At 43.6% G+C, this 26,297-nt stretch overlaps 1 protein-coding gene across 3 annotated transcripts; it reads left to right on the top strand.

Annotated features, from left to right (window-relative positions):
- Positions 1 to 3,645: 3,645 nt before the first annotated feature.
- On the top strand, positions 3,646 to 15,190 carry LOC112221735 (zinc finger protein 740). Of its 3 annotated transcripts, none has more exons than XM_024384007.2 (7): positions 3,646 to 3,761; positions 5,036 to 5,198; positions 5,568 to 5,789; positions 6,662 to 6,802; positions 6,960 to 7,086; positions 10,420 to 10,538; positions 11,787 to 15,190. In XM_024384007.2, exons 2-7 carry the CDS (start codon positions 5,154 to 5,156, stop codon positions 11,970 to 11,972), a joined length of 840 nt encoding a protein of 279 aa, XP_024239775.1. In that variant the 5' UTR covers positions 3,646 to 3,761; positions 5,036 to 5,153; the 3' UTR covers positions 11,973 to 15,190. The 3 variants fall into 3 exon arrangements, with proteins under 3 accessions (XP_024239775.1, XP_024239776.1, XP_042159632.1); XM_042303698.1 differs by lacking the exon at positions 3,646 to 3,761 and adding an exon at positions 3,786 to 4,728; XM_024384008.2 differs by lacking the exon at positions 5,036 to 5,198 and having other exon boundaries at positions 3,658 to 3,761.
- Positions 15,191 to 26,297: the final 11,107 nt, after the last annotated feature.

Genomic DNA, 26,297 nt, shown 5'->3' with positions numbered 1-26,297 from the left:
GAGACCTGGCACATCCAGCAGAGGGTGCAACCGCTGCGTGATGTAGACAGTCTGTCACCAGGCCTCGACGAGTCCTCCTCCCCTTCGCACTGACGACCACCCCCTCCCCCGACATGGCTATGTACGTCTCCCTTCTCGATAGGGCATTCGCGTTCCCGTGCTTCTCCCCTGATCTGTGCACAACAGAAAATGGGAAGCATTGAAGGGACAAGAACTATAAGGTGACTGGATCGTTCATGTCCCTTCCCCTGGCCTTCCAGAGCAGGGGAGCATGGTCTGTGACCAGGGTGAAGATGGGTGTCCAACAGGTAATACTAAAGAGAGTCTAGCGCCCACTTCTCCACTAGACACTCTCTTTCCCCATTGTGTACCTGGGTCAGTACGGCCCCTGAACGCCACTTAGGCCTCATCTGACCACTTCACTGTCTTCAGGAGGCGAGCCCTGGTCAGATCGGTAAGGGGGGAGGCTATATCTGCAAAGTTGGGGATAAACCAGCTATAGTATCCCGCCAGCCCCAGGAAGAACCGATCTCTTGGTACGGGCCAGTCACAAACCGCCTGGACCTCCCTGTCCTGGGGCTTGATGTTACCCGTCCAATCAGATACCCCAGGTACTCCACCTCCTCGAACGCCAGCTTGCATTTCTTGGGATTCCCTGTCAACTCAGCTTGCCTGAACGCGTCCAGTACCACTTGGAGGCACTTCAGGTGCTCTTCCCAACCTTGGCTGTGGACGACGATGTCATCCAAATAGATCCCTGCGTACTGTTGGTGAGGTCGGAGGAGTCGGCCCATCAGGTGCTGGAACATGGGCAGGGCTCCATGGAGACCAAATGGGAGGACCCGGTATTGGTATAAGCCGTCCGGTGTTGAGAATGCCGTCTTCTCCCGGGAGGAGGCTGTCAAGGCTATCTGCCAATATCCCTTGGTCAAGTCCAGGGTGCTGATGTACCGGGCCTTTCCCAACCGGTCGATGAGCTCGTCCACCCTCGGCATGGGGTAGGCGTCGAACAAACTGATGTCGTTCACCCCCCGGAAGTCATTGCAGAAACGGAGACTACTGACCGGTTTGGGCACCAACATGATGGGGCTGCACCATGCTCTGTGGGCAGCCTTGATGACCCATCCTCAGCAGAGCCTCCACCTCCTGCTGCGCAGCCTTCCGTCGGGCCTCGGGGATCCGGTATGGCCTCTTTCGTACCGTTTCTCCGGGCAGGGTGTGGACGTGGTGTTCAAAGAGGGTCGTTCTGATCCGACGGCGGTGTTCCGATCCCTGAGCGCTTGCTTCTGGGCCGGTCTGAGGTCCTCATTGCTCAGGACCACCACTGCTCCTGTCGATGTCCCGGGTTTTGACCGCAACATAGCCAAGGCTGTCCTCACGTGCCACCTCTTCAATAGATTCACGTGGTAAATCTGTTGGGGTTTCCGTCTCCCTGGCACCCTCCACTATCTGGCAGCTCCCTTGTGGCGTCAAGATGGTTGCCTGCCCGGTCAAATACCACTTGGTGTCGCCGTGGACACAAGAGATGGACATCATCATGGTCGCTCGGATGGGCCAGCAGGCACGATAGTACGAGCATTATCCAACAGTGTCATGACCGTCGACTTGGGCCCAACAGGAGGTGACGTAGTTTACTGCATGGCCCAGCTCGTCTCCGGGGCCCACTGATGGAATTGACTCCTCTCGACCCAGGCAATTCCATGCGAGGTGTCCCCTGGCGCCACACTCAAAACACCTCCTTTGGTCTTCATCCACCTGGGGTCGGCGGCGGGTCGACTCTCCCCCGGCTGTCTCTCTGCGGGTCTGCAGTCTTTTAGCCCGGCTGACTGTCAGATTGGAGAGTGTGGTAGTGGGGTCATCCTTCCCCTCCGACGGATCCCGGACTCGGCCTTCACCAGGGCCTCAGTATTCTGGTACTTCTCCACAGCTCCCAAGAGGACCCCCCAGGTCTGGGGCACAAATAGTCTCGCCGCCCTCTTCATGTTGTGAGGTAGCGCCCATAACAAGCAATCCATGACTACTTTGTCGATAACCAGGAGGGTGGCGATGTCGGTTAGGAGCCATGCCCTGGTGATATACAGTAGGTCGCTCATCTGGGCTCGGGGGGGAAGCTTCGCCATGAACCTCCAGTTGGGCCCGAGGGGCCAGGCTGTACCCGTAGCGGCTGAGTACCTCCCTCTTGAGACAGTGGTAGTTAGCCGCCTGTTCGATGATGAGGTTATAATAGGCCTTTTGGGCGTCTCTGGACAGGAACAGGGCCAGCACACTCTGCCACTTCGCCTTGGGTCATCCTTCTCAGAGTGCTGTCCATTCCAACATGCAGAGGTAAGTCTCGATGTCTTCATCCTCCGTTAGCTTGATAAAAAACGGATTGGGATGTGATTCGGTCTGCGTTTCTCCTCGCAGCTTCCGGACTTCCTCGTGCAGGCGGAAATTCAGTAGATGCTGTTCTCCCAGTGTTCATTCCTGAATGTCCTGTTGCGCCTGTTGGGCCCAAACGAACTGAGCTATCAACTTGTCTATGCTGATACTGCTTAAACGGCAACCCTGGTCTGCTCGCATTCTCCATCACTTGTGGCAGACCAGGGGGTTTGATCAAGACGTTTACACAGATCAGACACGAACTCAAGTGTGATACCTCAGTTTCAAAGGTGTTTATTTAAAACAATAAATCGTTCTTCTCGAGGAGACCTCTTCCAGGTTACCACCTTCTGGGCTCCGGGGAATGCTGTCTCCTCTGGGGTTGAACACAGAGCCCCTTGGTTCTAGCAGACCATGCAGGCGTCTATTCGGTAGTAACCTCTCACTACCTCCAACCCTCCCGTGTGCTGCCTTCCTGGCAGCTTTATGGGCCCCGTACGGCTGGTGAGCAATCAGCCCTTGACTACTCACCAGCCTCAAATATTTTCTGAGTCCATGTCAATTCTTTAATCACATCAGAAGAGGTATGGAGTGAGGAATGTGCTGGTCTAGCAATGGTTGTGCTGCTGCTGCTAATTTCATGGCAAATGTGCAAATAACAAATGATATGCAGTGCTTCTGCCAAGTAAGCCTACTTTACAGTTAACATTTAATTGAGAAGGCTTTGGGGAAAGTATCTCTATCAGCCCACAAGATGGTTACACACAGTGATAAACAAATGTGGGCGCCACAGACAGATGGGCAATACTGCTGGAAATTAATTGACAGATATTTTGATAGGTTTGGCTTTGTAAGACAATAGTGGCCAATCAAGGGTCGGGAAAATAGCAATTGTGCGTTGATTAGATAGCAGTTGGGAGCTTGTGGTTTCTGATATTTGTTTGAAAATTGGAAGTAGTTTCAGAACTGTTTGGCGATCTACTCAAAGGTGGGCTACAAGCTACTGGTAACTCACGATCGAACTGTTGGAGATCCCTACTACACAGTATGTAAAGCTACTTTAGCAGCTCATTTGAGTTAGCCTGAACATTAAGTTCCTGTAACTAGCTAGATAGCTCATAGGTAATCCCTATGAAGTGTCCGCTGGTAGCTAAACGCAGCCAGCCATGTGGGTGATTGGAGGACTTCCACCAGACTGACTCTGGTCTTCCAACAATGCGCCGCAACAGCAAGCCCCCTATATTTCCCTTACCAACATGGCCGATATCATGCGTCATTAAACTCATCATGTGGACGGTCTCCCCGGGGAACACTTCCGGTGTAGTTTCCTGTGTTTGTAAACTGAGAAAATTGGAACTCCGACAAGAAATATTAATCTGCAAAACTCAAACAAACCTAAGGTAAACCCATCATAAAATGTAATTCCCAACAAAGCCACCATAGAGTTGCAATGCATAAGTTATTTCCCAGAATTGTAAGGCAATGAGAGTTATGACAGTTTGTAGTCGGCGCTCAACCCGCACGCCCTGCATGGCTGTTGTTGTGTTGTCTGAGGGGGGTACCCAACCAGTGAGTCATCTTGCGCTAGCTTCACCTAAGCAGACCCTTGCTTTACCCCATAAGTTACCGCATTGATCGCTAATTCTTAAAATATTTAACCAAACAACATTTTCACTCATGGTCTTAGCTAACGTTACCCCATAGCTATGTGTTGGTGTTTGGCCTCGAAAACTCAGTGAAGATGTCTAGCTACGGTTAAATAGCTAACGTTAGCCAGCTAACTTAGCTTGCTAATTAGGTAGCTAGCTCCTTCTGTAACGTTGAGCTCGCTCAGTATTCAGACATTATTGTAGTTAACTAGAGCAGTGCAGTCTAAGGGCACTGAATAATACTGCATTTGACGTGAGCTCTAACAAGCTAGGTAGATAGCCCTTCAACTTCCAGGCAGCTTTAGCCCCTCACTTCAAGGCAACTTTAGCGGGCACTTTGCATGGAGACTAGAGTACATGTTTGTAGAGTAGAGGGAACACACGATGATCGATCAACTGTGTGTATAGGGTAAACTATGCTTTCCTGTTTGTTTTTGTACTTGACTCTTAACATGTGATAGCATATCAATAGCCTATACTTGGGTCAATATTGAATGGTATCTTGAGTAACTTGCACATGCATGAATCATAACCCCTTTTCCCGATCATATTCATGAACAGAATGTGTTTTATCGTCCTCCTCCAGCTTTATTTCTGTCATTGCAACAATATTTGACAATAATCTTTTGTTTTCCATGGGAAGAAGAGGCATACACTAAACCATTGGGGCTGCTGTCTCCAAGCCTGATATCGACTTTCTTTGTTGACCATGCCAAATGTATAAAATCACATTTTATTGGTCACACACATGGTTAGCAGATGTTAATGCGAGTGTAGCAAAATGCATGTGCTTCTAGTTCTGACTGCAGCAATATCTAACCTAACAATTCCACAACTACCTAATACACACAAATCTAAGTAAAGGGATGGAATAAGAATATGTACATATAAATATATGGATGAGAAATGACGGAGCACCCCTGATAATTAAACAAATTACACTCTATTAGGTATATTAGGCCTGAATTTGAATACCAGTAGTCATGGTCAAATAATTTGGCCTCACAATAACCCTCTATTTCCAGGCTTTGCCACCTGATGATTTGGGTGGGTGTAGTCTTCTCACACCCCTCATCCTGAGTGAACCCCCTTGATGCGCCCCTGTACACCCAAACACACACGCATTCAATCCACGCACCGGCGATGACACACCATCCCAACAACTCAGTTCGAGACCACATGAAATGGGTCAGTTGAATTCTCCTTCCTTCTTTCCATTTTTGTTTTTATTTATTTTGTCTCTTGTTTTTCGTCTTTGTGCCACAATTCCATTACGTTCATGGCTTGAAGCCTTTCTCTCATCCTCACTTTTTCTCTGAGTCTTTCCACTAGAGGCCTGACAGACCAGGCCAAAAATAGTCTGAAAACAGTCAGTGGATGACCATCTGCAATCCCTGCGTGTCAGCCGTTATGCGTGAGACTGTGGCCCTGACATTGACCCTGATGCTGACTCTGAGCTGCTGCTTGTCCTGTGTAGTTCCTGCAGTCTGAGTTGATGACAATCCTAGGCCACCATACTACTGTCAAACTGAACTGCTGTTTGTGTTGTTCCTCCAGGCTGGGTTGCTGGGCTGTGAGGCGGTGCTGTCCAGCATGGCCCTGATGCAGGCCAACAACATGTCTGGGGGACAAAAGAAGATGTCACAGCACGACCAGGGCCAGAGGGACATCAGCAACCCTGAGAGCCACCAGCAGCAGTCTCACCAATCACACCACAACAATCACCAGTCCCACCACAGCCACATGGTCCTGCCCTTGGGAGTCAGCTGCCCACCCCTGGTGAGAAATAGACACATGCGGCCCGACTATGAGCAGCTCGCCAAACAATGCTGAAAGTACATTTTTCATGTGTTCAACCACAAACTGTCATAAACAAATCTCACAAATACTGTATCAGACACTGCAAGCTCCCAGATACTATCCAGTCACAGCCACATTTTCATTATCCACCCTTGGTTAGCCACAATTGGCTTAAAAATCCAAATATAACACAATATCTGGCGATTTAATTTCCAGCAACATTGCCTGTCTGTATATGCGCGCGTTGTATAGCCAGTTAGCAATGCTTACGATAACCGTCTTGTGGGTAGACAGAAATGTTTTCTCAATTAAATGTTAACTGCAAAGTAGGCCTACCTGACAATATTATACTGATTATTTGTATCAATTGGTGGGCATTTGTTTTGCAAACTCGCATGTGCAGTACAGACACGTTGCTACCAAAACGCATTCCCCTCTCACTAAGTACGCACTTGAAGTAAAGGGGAATACACCAAAAAATCTAAATGTCATTTTTTTTCCCCAGACCTACAGAATTGTCTTCCGTTGTGATCTATGCATTGCCATGGACTCAGAACATTCAATTTAGTTGATTCTCTATAAATAATTGTCATTTTGATATTTTTTTTAACTGAATGGGAAAAAAATAACAGAGAAAATGGAATGCAGTGAATAGAAGGATGTGCATATTTGAAAGCCATTTGACTCTTTACATTGTGGGGTTAATCTGGCAATTAATCTGAAATTATATTCATGTAATTCTAGTAAATCTATCAACAACAACAAAAAAAGAATACACGTCTAAGCAGTAGCTCTATTTTGGCTGCTACGTTAGAAACATATGAATTATCAACCGTCTCTCCTCTCGGTAGTTTATTAGAAAGGATGGACACTCATGTCACGCACCCAGGCTGCTGGATGAGAAAGATATGCAGGCCAGCCAGAATACACAACCGACAAAAAAGAAGCACAGAAAATCAGCCACACCCAACAAGCTGAGAGAGAAAGTGGAGGTAAGTTGTGTTTATGTGAGAGTGGGGGAAATGGAATTTACAACGATGGATACAATTGCAGGACAGAAGTGTGTGCGTTTGCTGTAGCGTTACACTAATTGTGTGTGTGTATAATATGACAAGTTGTAATATTTTGAACACTCATTGTGTTTCTCAGCAGGTGGAGATGGATATTAACGGTGATGATCACAATTCACAAGTACAGAAGAACTTTATCTGTGAGCACTGCTATGGAGCATTCCGAAGTAGCTACCACCTGAAGCGGCACATTCTCACTCATACAGGTTTGTAATCGCATTACGTTTCCCCTTCCTTGCTCAGGAATACTCATAAAATATGTTAAGTTATAACACTAGTCATAGAAAAGTAGAGAAACATGCACGACTCACAATTAAAAGCAGATGTTTTATTTTTCCTTAAAAGAAAATGAAGGATCCAGCTATGGTGGTAATTCCTGTCATGTCTGACTACTACAGTACTGCTTGTCCATGTACTAGCTAACAGCAACAAGCCCAGACGAGCTAGCTAAACGTTGTCAGCATCCAGCAGGGATCCGCTTGGTGGTTGCATAGTAACGGCGTCACCAGCCCGACCAGTCGTGAAACTGAGCTGCTCTGGCCCGGGTTTCCCTCGACCCAGCTGGCCCTAATTTTAAGTGCTAGTGGAAACAGTAAAACTATTTATCTTTAATTTTGCAATCTGTGGATACTATGTGATTAGAAAGGTTCAGAACTTATGTGAATCATCACAGCGCAGGTAAAACAAATATATGGCACATGGAAATCACAAGAGGGTGCTTTAGGGAGATGGGTGGGCTGAGAACCGCTAAGGGGTGGTTTTTAAAAGCCCACGATCTATAATAGTTGTGACTGAAAAAACGATATACACTCAGTGACCAGTTTATTAGGTACACCCATCTAGTACCGGGTCGGACCACCCTTTGCCTCCAGAAAAGCCTGAATTCTTCGGGGCATGGAAACTTTGCTTAATTGGTATCAAGGGACCGAACGTGTGCCAGGAAAACATTCCCCACACAATTACACCACCAGCCTGTACCGTAGACACTAGAGGTCGACCGGTGATGATTTTTCAACGCCGATACCGATTATTGGTATTGGACACACAAACCCCGATCCGTATATAATCGGCCGATTTTATATATGTGTATATATATATGTATATATATATATATATATATACACATTTTTGTAATAATGACAATTGCAACAATAATGAATGAACACTTTTATTTTAACTTAATATAATACAAATGGGCTTTTGGATGGGTGTTCTTAAGGTGATTCCACAGGTTGGTGGTATTTTTTGATTTAGCCGTTGCTGACCCCATGCTTACATCTTCATCACAAATAAGACACCTTGCTTTCCCTGGTGCCAATTCCATGTAATAGTCCCACACTGGTGCTCTGCTTTTCTCTGCCATCTGTAAAACACACACACACAGCTCTGAAGTGACAATGATACTGAAGAGTCTTCTTAGGAGACAAATACTCTCAACTGTTTGAATAAAAAATAGAGTTTAAGTTACCTGTGATGAATGTTGAAAACAAAAACTGTCATTTCTATATGCAGGAAATCCTGTTTTAATAATGGACATGGGAAGAATTGACTACCAAAGTGCGAGTCATAATTCCCATGACACCTTCTAGCAAAATTCATTCAAAATTCATTTATTCCATAGGATATTTTTTAGATTCACTTCAAATAAGGTCTGTGTTTCGTGTAGGCTCACACCACCTTGACAATTTTATAACTAGATATCCATAGGACAAGGTAACTCTGATCAATATTGGCTAAATATATGTGAAGATACATTTCTTTGTAGAGTGGATTTCTGAAAATATTTTGACAAACGTTCCCTTATCCTCGTGAGATTTACACGGGTTTCAAAACGGCGAGGAGGTTTAAACCTGCACGGGACACATACCTTATTTGAAGTAGATCGAGACATTCTCTATGGAAGACATGAACAGAGGCGGTTTAAACCTGCACGGGACACATACCTTATTTGAAGTAGATCGAGACATTCTCTATGGAAGACATGAACGGTAAAATAACGAAGGAACCCCTTTCAAGTTCAGCCGCAAGTTATTACAGGAATTTTAACGCATCGACTATTTCTCTCTAAACCATATCCCTTTGACTATTACGAGGCTGCTGCTGCTGCCTACCACCCCTCTGTCAGACTGCTCTATCAAATATCAAATCATAGACTTAACTATAATAAACACACAGAAATACGAGCCTTAGGTCAAATCCGGAAACTATCACCTCGAAAACAAAACGTTTATTCCATTCCGTATTTTATCTAACGGGTGGCATCCATGAGTCTAAATTGATTGTTGATGTTGTTGATTGATTGTTTTTTATAAGATAAGTTTAATGCTAGCTAGCAACTTACCTTGGCTTACTGCATTCGCGTAACAGGCAGTCTCCTTGTGAGGCAGGTGGTTAGAACGTTGGACTAGTTAACTGTAAGGTTGCAAGATTGGATTCCCCGAGATGACAAGGTAAAGATCTGTCGTTCTGCCTCGTTCCTAGGCCGTCATTGAAAATAAGAATGTGTTCTTAACTGACTTGCCTAGTTAAATATAGGTGTAAAAATAAAACATCGGCAAAATCGGCGCTTGCGGTGAAAACTTGAAATAGGCCCTCAATAATCGTCCTTTCCGATTAATCGGTCGACCTCTAGTAGACACCAGCATGGATTGTGCCATGGTCTCATGCTGCCATCAGCATGAAGCAACAGAAACTGGGATTTGTCAGGCGAGGCAATGTTTTTCCACTCTTCAATTGTCCAGTGTTGGTGATTGCATGCTCACTAGAGCTGCTTTTTGTTTTTAGCTGATAGGAGTGGAACCCGGTGTGGTCGTCTGCTGCATTCGTTCATCCGTAACAAGGACTGATGAGTTCCGAGATGCTGTTCTGCACCGCACTGTTGTACTGCTCTGTTATTTGTCTGTTTGTGGCCCGCCTGTTAGCTTGCACGATCCTTGCCATTCCCCTTCGACCTCTCATCAACAAGCTGTTTCTGCCCACAGGACTGCTGCTGACTGGATGTTTTGTCGCACCATTTTTTGGCAAACCCTAGACACTGTCGTGTGTGAACCTCAGGAGGCTGGCCGTTTATGAGATACTGGAACCGTCGCGCCTGGCACAGACGATCATATCACGCTCAAAGTCGCTTGGGTCACTCGTTTTGCCCATTCTTACATTCAATCGAACAGTAGATGAATGCCTCGATGTCTGTCTGATGGCTTTATATAGAAAGCCACGGCCACGGGACACACTGTCTGTAGGAGTAAACCATTTTTGTGAACAGGGTGTAACTAATAAACTTGCCACTGAGTGTATAATGTATACTGGATGTGTTTAAGTACTATTTATCCAGATGTAATAATGTATATCAAATAACTATATATATTTTGCTATGTAACTACTGTGTAAAAAAAAGTGCTGTGTGTAGAATGTAACAAAAAATAAAAAGCTATAAAAAATAAATGGGGGGAGGTGTAAGCCCCCCCCACCCCCAAAAGGTACAAATCCATCAAATGCAATCTGTAGCATTAAGTTTTGACCAGTGTTTTTGTGTTGTTTAGGGGAGAAGCCGTTTGCGTGTGACGTGTGTGACATGCGGTTTATTCAGCGATACCACCTGGACAGACACAAGAGAGTTCACAGTGGAGAGAAGCCCTACCAGTGTGATCGCTGCAATCAGGTAAGCGAGATCTACACTGAACAAAAATATAAATGCAACATGCAACCATTTCAAAGATTTGACTGATTTCATATAAGAACATCAGTCAATTTTAAATAATTGAATCAGGCCCTAATCTATTGATTTCACATGACTGGGAATACAGAGATGTATTGGTTGGTCACAGATACCTTAAAAAAAAAAAAAGGTAGGGCCGTGGACCAGAACCAGTCCGTATCTGGTGTGACCACCATTTGCCTCATGCAGCACGACACATCTCCTTCACATAGAGTTGATCAGGTGGATGAATGGCAGGACTATGGGCCTCAGGATCCCGTCAAGGTATCTCAGTGCATTCAAATTGCCATCGATAAAATGCAATTGTGTTTGTTGTCTGTAGCTTAATGCCTGCCCATACCATAACCCCATCGCCACCGTGGGGTACTCTGTTCACAATGTTGACATCAAATTTGAAATGTTAAAAATTTAATCAGCAAACCACTCGCCCACAAGAAGCCATACATGTTGTCTGCTATCTGCCCGGTACAGTTGAAACTGGGACTAATCTGTGAAGAGCACACTTCTCCAACGTGCAGGTGGCCATTGAGTCAGGTCTGCGTTGTGAGGCCGTTTGGACATACTGCCAAATTCTCTAAAATGACACTGGAGGCAGCTTATGGTAGAGAAATTCACTTTCAACAGCTCTGGTGGACATTCCTGCAGCCAGCATGCCAATTGCACGCTCCCTCAACTTGAGACATCTGTGGCATTATGTTGTGTACAACATAATTTTGTTCCCAGCACAAAGTGCACCTGTGAAATTATCATGCTGTTTCATCAGCTTCTTGATATGCCACCTTGTCAGGTGAATGGTTTATCTTGGCAATGGAGAAATACACACTAACAGGGATATAATCAAATTTGTGCACGTCATTTGAGAGAAATACAATTTTTGTTCGTATCGAACAAATCTTATGGGAACTTTAATTTCAGCCCATGAAACATTGACAAACACAACCTGTTGCGTTTATATTTCTGTTCAGTATACATACACACACCTGGGGCACTCTCAGCAAGGCACAACTTTGTGGAACGTTCAGATAGAAATATGTTATGTAGAATATGGAATCATGTCGACTCTATTCATGACATTTCTATCTGCAACATTTGCCTACTGAACATGGTCCAGGGTTTGGGGTCAATACGTACATTACACTGACTCCCATCATTTGTGGTTGCTTGTATGCTTTCCCTCTGCCCCGGTTCCAGAGTTTCTCACGGACGGACCGACTGCTACGTCATCGCCGTCTGTGTGGGGCGGGAAGGAGCATTCCCAAGGAGGAGAACCAGTCATTCTCCTGCGAGGGCAGAGGAGGAGCCTACTCCCAGGATGCACCTGGGCACACGGCTGCCTGGAGCCCCCTACAGCAGCAGAGCAGCCGTCTGGCTGTCTGACCTTTAAACGCTGACCCTCTCACAGACAGCAGTGCTGCATCCTCCCTCAGCCCAGATAAACCTGGCTAAGACAAAGACAACAAACCTTAAGTTGTTCTCACCAACTAGCTCATATCCTGTTGATGGGATAGTGGATTATTTTCTACTTTTGTAATAACTTTTTAAATAAGTGTTGTATTGTTACGTACATGGTACTTAACAGAAGGGGAAGACGAGACCTCGGGTGGGGTGGGAGGAGTTTGGGCAAGCTGTCATATTACTACGGCAATAATGAATTCATTAACTGACATGTTTTAGCCTCAATTGGACAAGTGTTTTTTTTTTTGACTGGAGACTTAAGCTCTTTCCAGACAGTAAGAGAAAATTCAGAGTGGAGTTCGGCGAAATCGAGCAGATTCCTATTATCTCCGTAAGGCAGCTTTCACGTGCACTGCTGACCTGCTCCGCCTGGATAGAATCCCCCTACCTACCTAGCTCCATTGAATGGGAAACTCCACCGCCACTTCCTGCCTGGAAAGCCCTTTAATGTGAGGTTGGTCTGGTCATACCAATATGAACAACTGGCTTTGCTTCTTCTTTTATTTTTTTTAACCATTTGATTGTATGTGTACGCTTACCATTGGACAATACTGATCAGTAACCTAGGACACTCTTCCTGATCCACTAGCAGCCTCAGTGGCCAAGCACATCATACTATGGACATTATTAAGTATTTGAAGGAAAATGTTGAACACACAAATCCTTGTGGCCTTGAACCACTCAGATTCATTCAAGTTGGTTCTGTTACTACTACTAGCTTAACAGTTCCTGGTTTGACTTGTTAGTGAATGGCCGTAGCCTAATAGACCTGTGTAACTAGCTGACCCTACCTTGATATTGAGATCATTGGGTAGTTGACACACTTCTTGTTCTCCATTGTTAGTGTCATTTACATACATCCAGTTCTTGTTATGTTTGAGTCAATTCTGTCTAAAGATATCTAACTTTCTAATTTGCTACACTGGTCAGAAGTTTAACTCTAGAACCTCTCATAGCTACCGTTTTGGGGATAGTGACCATGGAAATGAAATTACTCATGTCCATTCTAGTATTCTAAGTGATCTCGTGTTTTTTGTTGTTGTTGTGAATAATCAGGTGTCTTATCTCAAAGGACATCTGTGCATGTAAGCCTATTCTATATTCATTCAGACTCTATGAAGAGTATCAATAGGTATTTTGTCTTTCGTTGTTATCAAATGTCCTGAGTATGTCGATCCATCTTATATTTCTGGTGTTATTTTAAATAAGAAGAGGTAATCTCATGAAGCAGGACAGTTGACCTGCTCTGACCCAGTTTGTGAACAAATGCTTCCTCTATAATATCATACCATGTTGATGTTTCTACAGTGAGCTCAGTGTTGTGACAGTTGTTGTTGTTTTCGCTCTGTACTCCAGCACGTTGGATTGAAATGATACGAGGTTAAAGTTCAGACCGTCAGCTTTAGTTTCATCCAAATCGGGTGAGCCGTTAAATAATTACAGCATTTTCTGGTCATAGTCTCCCTGTTTTAGGGGTTCCAAAGTATTGGGACAAATTCACTTATACAGTATGTGTATTAAAGTTAAGTATTTGGTCCAATATTCATAGCATGTAATGACTGCATCAAGTTTGTGACTCTACACATTTCTTGGATGCATTTGCTGTTTGTTTCAGATTATTTTGTAATAGAAATGAGTGGTAAATAACTCATTGTGTCATTTGAGTCAGTTATTGTAAATTATCAAGGAATATAAAAACAAGTCCAACGCTGGACCTCTACTGAAGGAAAGATGTTTTTTTTGTGTGTTTTCATAATAAGAAAATAATGTTTCGAAACACCTACATTGGTGTGGATGCTACCATGATTACAGATAATCCTGAATGAATCGTGATGAGTGAGAAAGTTAGAGGCACAATCTAAAATGACACTACATTATTTACCATTAATTTCTATTGTGCACAAAATAATCTGAAACACAAGTTTGTAGAGTGACAAGTTTAACGTAGTCATTAAGTGCTAGGAATATGGGACCAAACACTAAACTTCTTACTACTTTTAATACACAAGGGAATTTGTCCCAATAATTTTGGCCCCCTAAAATGGGGAGACTATTTACAAAAAGTGTTGCAATTTCAAAATGGTTCACCCGATATTGATGAAAAAACCCTCAAATAAAGCTGATAGCCTAGTCTGCACTTTAACCTTAGTCATTGTATAATTTCAAATTCAATGTGCTGGAGTAAAGAGCGAAAACAACATGTCACTCCCAATAATTTGAGCTCACTTTATTCACCTCTAGCATCTAAAGTGAAGATTACCATTTCTGAAATCCAAATCGACCCCTACAACCTAGGCACTCCGGTATATCGGAGAGAAATTCTAATATGGTATTAATGGTAATACCATCTTGTCTAAATCCTCTCAGATCTACAGGAAATGGCTAAACAGTAGGTGCTAGGGGTCGGTTTAGAATTCAGTATATTTCCACTCAGTAGACATCCATGGTAACAGAAGTTCCACTGGGGGGGTGTTTCTCTGACGTTTTTATTGGAGCATCTCCGGTTCCATTATGGGAGCCTGGTCCCACATCAGTTTGTACTGGCTTGCCAACTCCTGTGGTCATTGCCATACCAATGACCATAGGAGTTGGCAATACAGCACAAACAGATCTGGGACCAAGCTATCATTGACATTCTATATCTGTAAACACTGGATTGAGGAAGCCCAAAATATAGGAGATACAACAGTTCTGTATAGACCGAGAATCTTTTCTATAGAGGACAAGTATTTACTATTGCATCACGGTCAGATTGTAAGTCGTGTCAAAGGAGTTTGTGGCCCTTTACAAAGACTAAAGCCAGTTAGTTTTGTACTGCTGAATTTAAGTTAATATATATTTTAAAATTCAATTAGGAGTAGAGGCAGAACTGCCACTAGTGCCTGTCTACTGTAGCAGTCATAATTAACTTTTTATTACTAGTAGTTTTGCATGCATCTGTGATTGTCAAAATGAAGGGATATTGTATAAATGTTTTTAGTACAAATTGTTAAAATAAAATTAGTTTTTTAAAAGTAAAATAACTTTGTCATTATCACAATCCTAGTAAGGTTGTGATAAAATAAAGTTGACTCTGTAACATTGTAGTGAATGGAAAAACTAGGGCCTCAAGCTTTAATAAACGTGTTTCTCTTTTTAAACATTTGGTACTGTCAATGCTTTCTCAAATGATTTAGAGAATTGTAGTTTCACCCATCTTGCCATACTGGTTCATCTGAATTGGACTCCAAATCATATCTGGACAACGATATTGCATAGCTGTGACCGTGAGACGCCACTAGAGGAGGCTCTATCCACAGCCATTATGTCTGAGCAGTCAGGTTTTGATCCTATTTGCAACCTGATCTAGTTGAGAAAGGGGGGATACCTCGTCAGTGAATCGTCAACTGAATGCATCTTCTGCATTTAACCCAACCCCTCTTAATGAGGGAGGTGCAGGGGGCTGCCATAATCGACTTCCACGTCTTCTACGCCCGGGGAACAGTGGGTTAACTGCCTTGCTCAGGCAGAATGACATGTTTTTTACCTTGTCTGCTCGGGGATTGATCCTGCAACCTTCCGGTTACTGACCCAATGCTCTAACCACTAGGCTACATAGTGGGGCTGTCCCTTCTATCCCTCTCCCCCTCTTGTTTTGGGCCATCCCTTCCTCCAAACCTCTCTCCCCTTTGTATTGGAGCTATCCTCCCTCTAATTGACCAGGCGTTGTAATTAAACCTCCAGGAAGATGAGCTGGATTAGATCAGCCTACACTGGAGACTGTAGGCCAGGGAGCGTGTGCTCTGCCCCTGGGGAGACATCGGCTCCCTCTCCACCCCTGATTTACAGTCCCCACAGGCCAGAGCACTTAACACTGTACTGCCTTAAGTGAGGTGAGAGAGGGGGTGATACCACTCCATAATCTCAGAAAGTGTTGAAATCATCTAGGTTTGAAATCATTCTACAGACAGCACTATGGGGGTCTGGTCAAAAGTAGTGCACTGTTGGAAATAGGGCGCTGTTTGGGACGCAGAGACTGAGGCCTGCTTTGTTATCCGTTATCACCCAGTCAGCAAGACGAGTGAGGCGTGGCTGACCTGACAGAGGCCCCTCTTCTACTGCTACTCTGTTGTTAGGGCCCTACACACTAAGGATAGTCCGAAGACAAATGAACAAATATAACCAAATGTAAATCTGTCAATATCTCTATTATTTTAAGAGGTTTTCAGGTTACAAAAATATCTGTGGTTATTTTGTATTTTTCCAGGGTTCGGTCTCTTTACTTACCCCGTTTGGTTCCTGTCTATGGTCAAATATCTCTCTCTCTCTCACACACACACACACACACAATATGATTGAAACCCTCTGTCCCAACAATATCTCCCTCTCCCCAAGGTGCACGACCCAACAGCCTTTCCTCCTCTCCTCATTTCATGTTTGATTAATAAATGGTACAGCCACTCTGTGTGGATGCCGTGGAAGTGTGTGTGCGCGTGCGCCCTCCCTGCTATTCATCATGACAGCCCACCTCTGTGTTAATTAGCTCTGGTATTTAAGCCAGCATACAGACAGAGCGAGGTGTACCTTTTAAACGTGTGTGCACACTTCATAAAATATTCACGTGCTCGTTACTCCAAACCCCACCGCCCGTTGTACACCACCTCTACACACACAGGTACTACTACCTAGTACATACCGGCGGTGTAGCCACCCAGTGACAAAATATTAATACAGAAATGGCCTTGTCCCTTGAAACCTAGAGTTCAGGCTTAGGCACTTAAAGGTGTGTTAGATCAATTGGTTTATAAATGAGGACCAAGTTGTAAAGCATGGTTTATATCATGATGTGCTTCTAAAGGTAAACCACAACCTTCCAAAGCTTCTCAAATGACAGCCTATTAGTAAACAGATACAGAAACACTTCCATTACCAAGAGGCATTTTCCATCATTTCTGGAATCCCAACAGCGCTGCATAAAGAAATTGTGAAAACAATCTTTTTTTTTCATGAACACCAAAATAATATTATATTCTGAAATACTGAATGCAATTATTCTGAAATTAATTATATATGAGAGTCTGAATCCTTATACAGAGTATAACACAGAGGCATAATAGACCCATAAAAGAGCTGTTCAGAGGACCCAAGACATCAGTGAGCATGAAGTACTCTCTTGGGACAAGAAAGCAAGAATGGACCCTTAAAATGGCAGCCATCTTATGACTTACTGCATAAGGGTGATAGACAAAATGGCTTCCAAATAGTTGTATTCATTTGGTTTAATGGGTAAATGCAGAAATGGGCAATAATCCTGTAAAATATGTATTTCAATTAGTTTGGAATATTTTGTCATTTGTATTTCACTGCTGGCCTGAATCCAATGGTTTTTTGTAACAAGACACATTTGTGTGCCATTTTTTTAAAAGTATTCTTTTTTTTTTTACAGCAGTTCACAATTTGTTGCCCCCTTTCACCCTGCATTGCTATCAGACTTTTGATGGCACTATGGTGTGATGAGAGCGTCAGCAAAATTACCAAAATGTAACAAGACTTCGATCACAGGAGGTTAGTGGCACCTTAATTGGGGAGAACAGGCTCGTGGTAATGGCTGGAGCGGAATTAGTGGAATGGTATCAAATACATCTGACACGTGGGTTCCATGTGTCTGATGCCATTGCATTCGCTCCTTTCCAGACATTATTTTGAGCCGTCCTCCCCTCAGCAGCCTCCACTGTTTTAGATGCATCTTTTGCCTACTAAAAACAGATAGAAAGCAGCTCTATTTTGCACAGGCAATCACTTGATAATTTTTTTTTTTTAAACATACTAAAAAGTCCCCTGGCTGTGCTACTATAGAATTTATTTTATATGGGACGATAAACAAAAGCTAAAAAAACAAAGTTCCAATTTACAGTTCGTTTACCACCAGATAAGCTGCTTTTTGACATTTTTGTAACACTCAAGATTAATTAGCTGAAGCATATTATTCCCATTCCTCAACACTCCTGTCCCATCTGATCAAGTCTGGAAGAGAAGTTGTCACCATCAGAGCATATGATGAGTGACTAGGGATTTGAACGATGAAACAGTCACGCGATTGGCCTACTTACATGTTTATCACACCAAATCATGCATATTCATGTGTTAACCCATGAGACTCACAGACTAGAACAAAGTTTCATGTTTTCCCCTTCTGTCCACCCCCATGCTGAGAGAGTGGAGATCTGGTGTTGTATTGGTTCAATAGTCATTCACATTCCCTGCATAGGATTGACACCACTTCCAGGCCGGCACCCAGTCCAGCCCTCCTTTCTTTCCAAACCAAGACAACATGGGTGGGTGCCTCAGTGAGTGGTTTGCCACCCCAGCCCCCTGCAGACAGGAAGAGGCTGGAGAGAGTCATAGGCGTTTAGCTGGGACAGACAGCTACATTAACCCACTGTGGCCCCACGCCACCACCACCCCATTAATCTGCAGCTCGTTGGGACCCGTCAAGGCCGGCGAGGCGGGGCTGGTCCCTCTTCAGGGAATATCGAGCCAAGACATCATGGGTGGGCGTCACTGCCACCCAGTCAGCATGCTGTAGTCTGCACTACTAGTCTCTATTTACGTAAGTCACTCAGATCTCCAAAAAGTCTCTCAAGGGCCCAACTCAGAGTTGAGATAAGCAGGCAATACTCAGACTTGTGTGTAAATCATTCATTTGGAGACATGGGCAAAAATGTTATCACCGGCTCTCAAATCAGGATACAGCCCTAAACCTGTTAGCTACAGTGCAGTATGTCACAAGTCAGGAAGACTAGTTAAATACATATTGTTCTGGTCTAAAAAGTCATTTCTCATATTTTGCTGGTATAAAAAAAATCCCTTCACATATTTTGCTTGTCTAAAGAGGCCCTTCACATATTTAGTCACTGAGTTCACCAAGGGCCTCTCTAAATCTGTTACAGCAACAGTATGTCAGGAGTCAGGACCAAGAAGTAAGTTAGATAAAGTTTAAATATATATATATATATATATATATATATATAGTCCAGGTCATAGATATGCTGCACATGAAATACGAGTCTCCTTAATCTGTGCTCACCATAGAGGAGAATTTTAACAAGGCTTCTTCCAGGCTCAACTTCTAGGCTCAGCTGTAGCAGTGTGACTTCTGGGTGCGAATCCCAAAAGACACCCTATTCCCTATTTAGTGCACTACCTTTGACCAGGCTCTATATATGGAATAGAGGGCCATTTGAGACACAAGCCCTGGTATGAGAGACTGTCTGATCACTTGACTGCTCTGCTCTGACACGCTGAAGTCATGCGGAGGATTTATTAAAGCAATATTCCAGCCCTGTTTGTAATCAACCTGTATGACATACTTAGTCATTTCTGAAATCGATGCGCATGGAGATATGATACAATCATGGCATATTAACCCAACGAGGTGGATGGGAGCGATCAAAAACAGAACATTAAAAAGGTTTAGCGCTTTACCTTACACATTGTGGCAACATTTTTTTATTTTTTTATGCTCACTTGATAACTATTATGCGCTTTTGATATGATTAGGCTGTCTTGTCATAATCAGAGATGGGCAGTATTTCTGTTACATGTATTTGAAATACATATTTCAATTACTTTTGAGTCATTTTTATTTCACCGGCCTGAAATACAATCCAATTTAATTTGTATCAAGATACTTTGAGACCTGTATTTAAAACAAATGTGTAGCAGCTCACCCTGCATTGAAATCAGAAGTCTGATGGCACTATGGTGGGATGAGTGTCAAAAATGTAAATGTAAAATAATGTCAAACTGAACACTTGCAAGTATGCTGGGTATTATTCTAATGAACTCTGCCTGCGAAACAAGGCCAATAATAATACCCAGTGTGCTTTGCAATTGTTCATTTTGGTCGTTTAGAAGACACTCTTATCCATATCGACTTACAGTCAGTGCATTCAACTAAGGTCGATCAAAAAAACAATCACCACAGTCATAGCAATAATAATAAATAAATAATTGTTACCATTACTGAGAATGTTGTTGTAGTTAAGGCGTCTACTTTTATATATTTTGCATGAAAATAGAAACAATATATTTTATGTAGATACAATACTTTGCTTGCAAAAGCCAAAATGTCAGTCATGAGTACACAGAAGCGAGGAGCTATGCTGTTTAGATGCAGAACCGGTTCTCTCTCTTTTAACACAGTACAGCAACAGTGAGTCTGCATCTGCCATGTACTAACCTCGAGCTAAGCAAGTTCATATCCCGGTCTCTCTCTCTCAAGGAATTATGCAATTACATAGCAGTTGTCCAGGTCTTCTTTCTCTCTCACACTCTCTATTTTCCAGCAATTTTCCACTTGAGCAGACCAACCTAACCTGTAAGTGTCAGGTGAAGGAGTGAGGAGGGATCTGATATCAGGTGAATGATGCATGAATCCCTGGGGTTTGATAGACAGGGGCGGCCTTACCATTTACCCTTAGAGATATTCACGGGTCACTGCCGGTACAAAAGTGCACTCTGGGCTCATATTCATAAATTAGAATAACTTTATTTATTATTAATATTATAAAGTGTCTCAGAGTAGTGAGTGCTGATCCAGGATCAGTTTTGTCTTTTGGATCATAATGAATTAGATGAAGCCACTGGTTCTGGACCCCGTTTTGGCTTGGTGAGAGATCTGGCGACGTGCCCTTGGGCGGGGCACTCGACCCTGGCTGCTCCTGTGGGTCGCTCTGGACGGGAGACGATTAGAGAACTGAATGTAATGTAAATGTTGAGTGGTTTCACTGCAGGTAGGTTGTATGTTTTAATTTTTTTTTTTTTTTTAAAGATACAAAAAAAAGATTAGAGTCGGAGAGATGGATGGGACCTGATCCTAGATCAGCACTCCTACTGTGAGGCGCTTTATGAATACAGGCCATGGGTTCCTTTGGACCTCCACGGGATAGAATGAAGGCATAGGAACTGCAAAAGGCATAGAGGAATGGTAAGACAAAGACGGAGAGAAGACAAGCCAAGTTGGAGTCTTTTTTTCCATTTACTACACCCTGGATAATGCATGTCATTAACCTATCAAGGTGCTGGAATATTTATAATGACCAAGTTAGAGAAGCAAATGAAACATGATGAAGGATGGATGAATAGCTTAGTGTAAAAGCAAAAGTTATTCAATGATGGAATAAAAAGCGTTATCCTAACAAACCTCTAACTTTCCTACCGAAAGGATCAACATCAGCTAATAAACCAGCTACGGTCCTTGTGACATAAAAATGTTTAAAAAATCATTCATCAACACGGAATTAAACATTTACATTAGTGATTTATCGTCATCTTATGTTTGGCTGATGGAAACATAGCTAGGTAGTAGATAAATAATGTGTAGCGCGCAAACTGTATTTATCGCTGATAGACAGGGATTCAAAATGACTGGCATTTTGCGTTTGTTGATCAGCGATGCGATAGTGATTTAGTTTGCCACTTTAAGTCTTATTATAGGTGTTGATATGTAATAAAGTGATATAATTCTGCCTCGTTGATTACAGGATGTATGGGCCGTTGATAGACGGGGTAAGATGGGTGGATGGTTGAGGAGGCAGTTACTGATCCTTATGATACCGGTCTACTGCTGGAGAAATAAATATCTGATGAAGTCGCTACAGACAGACAGGACACAAACAATTCAATGATGATGGTGGAGCAGTTGTGTGTGTGTGTGCCTCTCATATTGACCTCTTTCCCCGTGTGACTCTTTCTAGTAGGAGTGGGTCTCTCCTATTATCCGTCTTTCTCTCTGCGACTCTCTACTAGTAGGCTAGTGCTTGGGTCTCTCCTCCCCTATGGTGACGTCAGTCCAGCAGCGTTATCCAGCAGGCAGCACCACCTCCCTTCAGGGATAAGATTTTATGACTGAAACCTGACACCGTTTCTGTGTCCTATAAGCGACAGAGCTGTAACTCACTTCAAAGGCAGCTGGCATCGAATCACAGCACGGCCATAAATTGCCCTGTCACGCCTGGGCCAATCAGGACAAGGCACTAAATCACACGTCGCGCTGGCGGCCAATGGAAAGACGGCGGCGGTAAATCTGTCAAGCGTATGTCTGTTAACGGGGTTGTGGTGTGGTTGGGGAATCCGTGGGGAGGGAGGAAGCGAGGGGAGAAAGTGAGAGAGAGAAAGAATAGATGACAGAGGGAGAAGGGGTGGGTGAACTGAAGGCTTCAGCAGTATGCCACAGAATAAAACGCTTGTTTTCTCCCTCCCATTCTTTAGCCACGCCATGTTCAAAGTCACATCCAAAACATACTGTTTAAAAAACTTAAAGAGCATAGAGAGGGCAGACAGAGGAATGTGACAAAAACAAGACTAAACACGGCCACAAAGGAGGAGAAACATATGTCGTCGTCCCCCCACCCCGAGGGATGGTACTGGAGTTGGATAACACCAGGAAAAACACCCATAAACCTTTACTGCCACCACAGACGGCTGTATGTCTGATGTCTGCAGTGAAAATGAGTTATGGGAATTATTTTTTCACCCTCTCTTTGCATCACTAGCCAACTCCTCCAGTCCAAACTGTAGTTTGACTGTTTCATAATAACACTCACCTCTGGCTTTGATAGCCATGAAACAGCAATATCAGTGGGCAGACAAGCTGGGACAAGCTGGAGGCATGAGGGCAGACAGTGGGACTGAATGGCTGGAGGCAGACTGCCCCGGGTCTAGGGGTCAGGGGCTGTGAGCTGCACACTCTGCTCAGAGAGGCCTCTGGCTGACCAGATGTGGCCCCTCCTCCAGCTCTCTGCAGCAGTCAGCGGGTCCAAAGGAAGAGCGGTTGTCGTCTGGGTACTACAGCACAGCAAGACAGAGGCCTGGATCTGAAGGGATTTCATTATGCTTCTAAATCACAAAGAGAGAGAGAGCGACAGACAGAGATAAACTAGTAGCTCCTCTTCCCACATCAACAGCCTTGCGCAGAATGACATCTGAGGGTTCACATCACGTATGACACGTTTCACATGTGTTCGGACATAACATACTATTTAAAAAAAAATTGAGAACAGACTTTCAGTGAGGAACAAGGAAAAACATTTTGCCAAAAGTAAAACTGCTGAAGGCATAGGAACTGCAAAAGGCATAGAGGAATGGTAGGACAAAAGACAGAGAGAAGACAAGGCAAGTTGAAGTATTTTTTCCCCATTTACTACACCCTGGATAATGCATGTCATTAACCTATCAAGGTGCTGGAATATTTATAATGACCAAGTTAGAGAAACAAATTAAACATGATGAAGGATGGATAAATAGCTTAGTGTAAAAGCAAAAGTTATTTAATGATGGGGGGGGGGGAAAAAGCGTTATCCTAACAAACCTCTAACTTTCCCACCGAAAGGATCAACAGCAGCTAACAAACCAGCTACGGTCCTTGTGACATTTTTAAAAAATCATACATCAACACGGAATTAAACAGTTGCACCAGTGATTTATCTTCATCTTATGGCATTGATTTGAATACAATAATTGTTTTCTCTCGCAAAAACAGACCGTGTGCTGAGTTATGGCTGAGGGAGCCGGGGCAGAGAGAAAGTGCTGTGGTCTGTGCTCTGATGGTGGTGTTGTTTTTGGCCGGCTACTCCACAGAGCAAAGCAGCAATGATTTTCTATTCTATGGGAATCCATAAACAGCCCCTGTGAGGGCCACCATGGTGACCAGAGCCATAAAGCATGTCATACTGTAGTGATGCTGTTGAGAAGAGACCAGCCCAAGACCCCTTTATACTACCCCTCCTCCATCCATGCTTTCAGTCCCAGCTCCCCTCCATACACACACACACACACACACACACACACACACCTTTATAGCCCTCGTTCACACAGTCTCTGTGCCTATAAATAATTTTCTGATTGGTTTAAATTGAGGAAATGTTGCTCATGACTCTATTTTTCTACATTATTCTGTTGAAGGCAGACAAAAAGGGGTGCAAATGTTTGGTTTGTGTGATGCGTCAGTCTATCCTATGATAAAAAAACAACGTCTTCTGAATGATCACATTGTGGACGCTGCAGTAGCAGCGGAGTGGATGTTTGAGCGTTGGTGTATACCAGTGATCGAGGAAGAGGAAGTGTGGGTAATGAAACAATTATGGGCTTTGACCTACGGACCCACTGCCGGGCCTCTAGTCAGATCCTCTATTGTGTTGCTAGCAAGTCCACCACTCTTTACTGTGTTGAAGTGGATACAGAGATGCCATGACTGACAGGTGTGTTACCATCACCGGTACCATGCTATTTCGCCACTCCCAATATCAAACCAGTTTGCTGATACTGAAGCTCAACCTATAGCACATGTCCCAGTCAGTGTGTGGTTTCACAGGAGGGAAATCAGGAGGTGTGAAGGTTAAAGAGGACAAGGTTAGAGACAGCAGCAGATCTAGACAGCAGCACTGCCGTAGGTGTAGGTGCTTCGATTCATCTCGCCGTGTCCTCACCCAGCGGAGGAGGGAGGGGAAACAGCTCAAATGGATGCCGCACGCACAAAAACACACTTTGGTACTTCCTGCATTGCCATTCACGCACGTAGTCGTCATCTAGATGGTCTATATGTCCCAGTCACTGTGTGTGTGTCCTGCCGTCCCTTCAATTCCAACCAGATATTCCACCGGCGGGAGGGCTGGCAGCACCTTGGGGCAGTCAACGGGTATCTTTCATCAGATAATTAGCTTTCATCGTAAAACACCGTAGAGGTAATTTATATTAATTATACAGGAATGAGTATAATAGTCTGAAACGCCACGGTTGACACGCTGTACATAACACGCTGTAAAACAGCCAGGAGTGTGTGGTGGGCTCGAGCCTTGTAATTGATGGGACAAAAACAGCGGCATTGTGTCTGAGCAGGTCGAATAAGCAAACATCTTAAGAAAAAGGACAATCATGTCTAGGTCAAGGCTTATAAGCCCTCACTAGCAGGTTTCAGGCCTGTTGTTCTATGAAACACAAACTTGCTAAGAAAGGGTGCTTCGGTTTGGATTTTCATGCCCATTCCCCATTTTTACTTTAATAAGACAGAGGGTCAGTGTTATCAAACTCCTCTGATCTGACTGGACATTAATTGAACACTCCCTTCATCTCTTTCCGCCTTCGATATCCGAGCAAAATTCTCATTAAGGATAGAGAGAATAGAAAAGAGAAGGGAGCCCGAGGTGAACAGCAACCTCATCCATCCATTGTCCATGAGCAGTACATGCTCTCTGTCCTAGAGATGGGTCTGTACACGCTGGGGTTGTAAACTTACAACAGGCAGTGTGAGTGAGTACATTAGACACCTAGGGAAAATCTATAACGTAAAAAAAAAATAGATATAAAATACTAAAGTCATTGTATTATCATACTGATGCTATACTGATCCAATACGGTTCACATTAATAAATGGTAGACCAGTTATGAAACATGGTACACATCTCAGTTTGCATCAAACACCTTATAGAAGTCAGATTGAGAATGTGTGTAACTACACTAGGGGCAATAGGCACCAAACAGACAAACAGGGAGGGACCATCTGAACTTCTTAATATCGATTTCCATTCCGAAAAGTTAAACATTTTCATTTGCGTGCCCTTATAAATACAACCCAGCAGTGCTGGAGGAATGCACACTAAAAGAACGTGATATAGTGCCTGATTCCGTACCCATTTCTCTGGAGGGCATCTTTCAATTGATTTAAAATTAATGTGGTGGTGGTGAGGGCTCTACAAAAAAAAAAAAAAAAATAAGATGAATTGCATGCTTCAATTCATCTCTCTACTGCTCAATTTGGATTGAATGTGTAGTGAGATTACCAAGGGAAATCAAGGTAACTCAAGGTAAAAACATGTAAGACATGATTCATCAGCACCTAAACACATAACGTTAACTGAAAGTGTCTCAATAAAGACACACTTAGCTACATCAAAATAATTTACCTCAGGAATGGGTTTTGATGCATCAACCAGGAGATGGAGCCCTTGCTTTAGCTGTGAGTCTCTCCCTGTTTGGCCAGCCAAGTTCTCTGGAAATACATTGTCTGACATGGGAATGTTGCCACTGAGGAGACAGTACATGATTCAAGTGGACTGAAATTCCACGTAATCTACAGGGCATTATAAACTGGGGGGGTTCGAGCCCTGAATGCTGATTGGCTGACAGCCATGGTGTGTGTGTGTGATTCATATATATATATATATATATGAGAGAGAGTAATGGAGCATAGTCTACCAGAGTTTTCATTTA

The sequence above is a fragment of the Oncorhynchus tshawytscha genome, linkage group LG22 (assembly GCF_018296145.1).
Source record: "Oncorhynchus tshawytscha isolate Ot180627B linkage group LG22, Otsh_v2.0, whole genome shotgun sequence".
In the NCBI taxonomy this organism is placed as follows: Eukaryota; Metazoa; Chordata; class Actinopteri; order Salmoniformes; family Salmonidae; genus Oncorhynchus; species Oncorhynchus tshawytscha.
The sequence above is the reverse complement of the archived record's forward strand: the minus strand, read 5'-3'. Positions and strand labels throughout refer to the sequence as shown.

Bases quoted from the DNA above. Each gene is read 5' to 3' on its own strand.
- LOC112221735 (XM_024384007.2), top strand. From the start codon at position 5,154: ATGACACACCATCCCAACAACTCAGTTCGAGACCACATGAAATGG. The intron at 7,087-10,419 runs GTTTGTAATCGC...TGTGTTGTTTAG, and splicing joins GCACATTCTCACTCATACAG to GGGAGAAGCCGTTTGCGTGT. The intron at 10,539-11,786 runs GTAAGCGAGATC...CCCCGGTTCCAG, and splicing joins AGTGTGATCGCTGCAATCAG to AGTTTCTCACGGACGGACCG.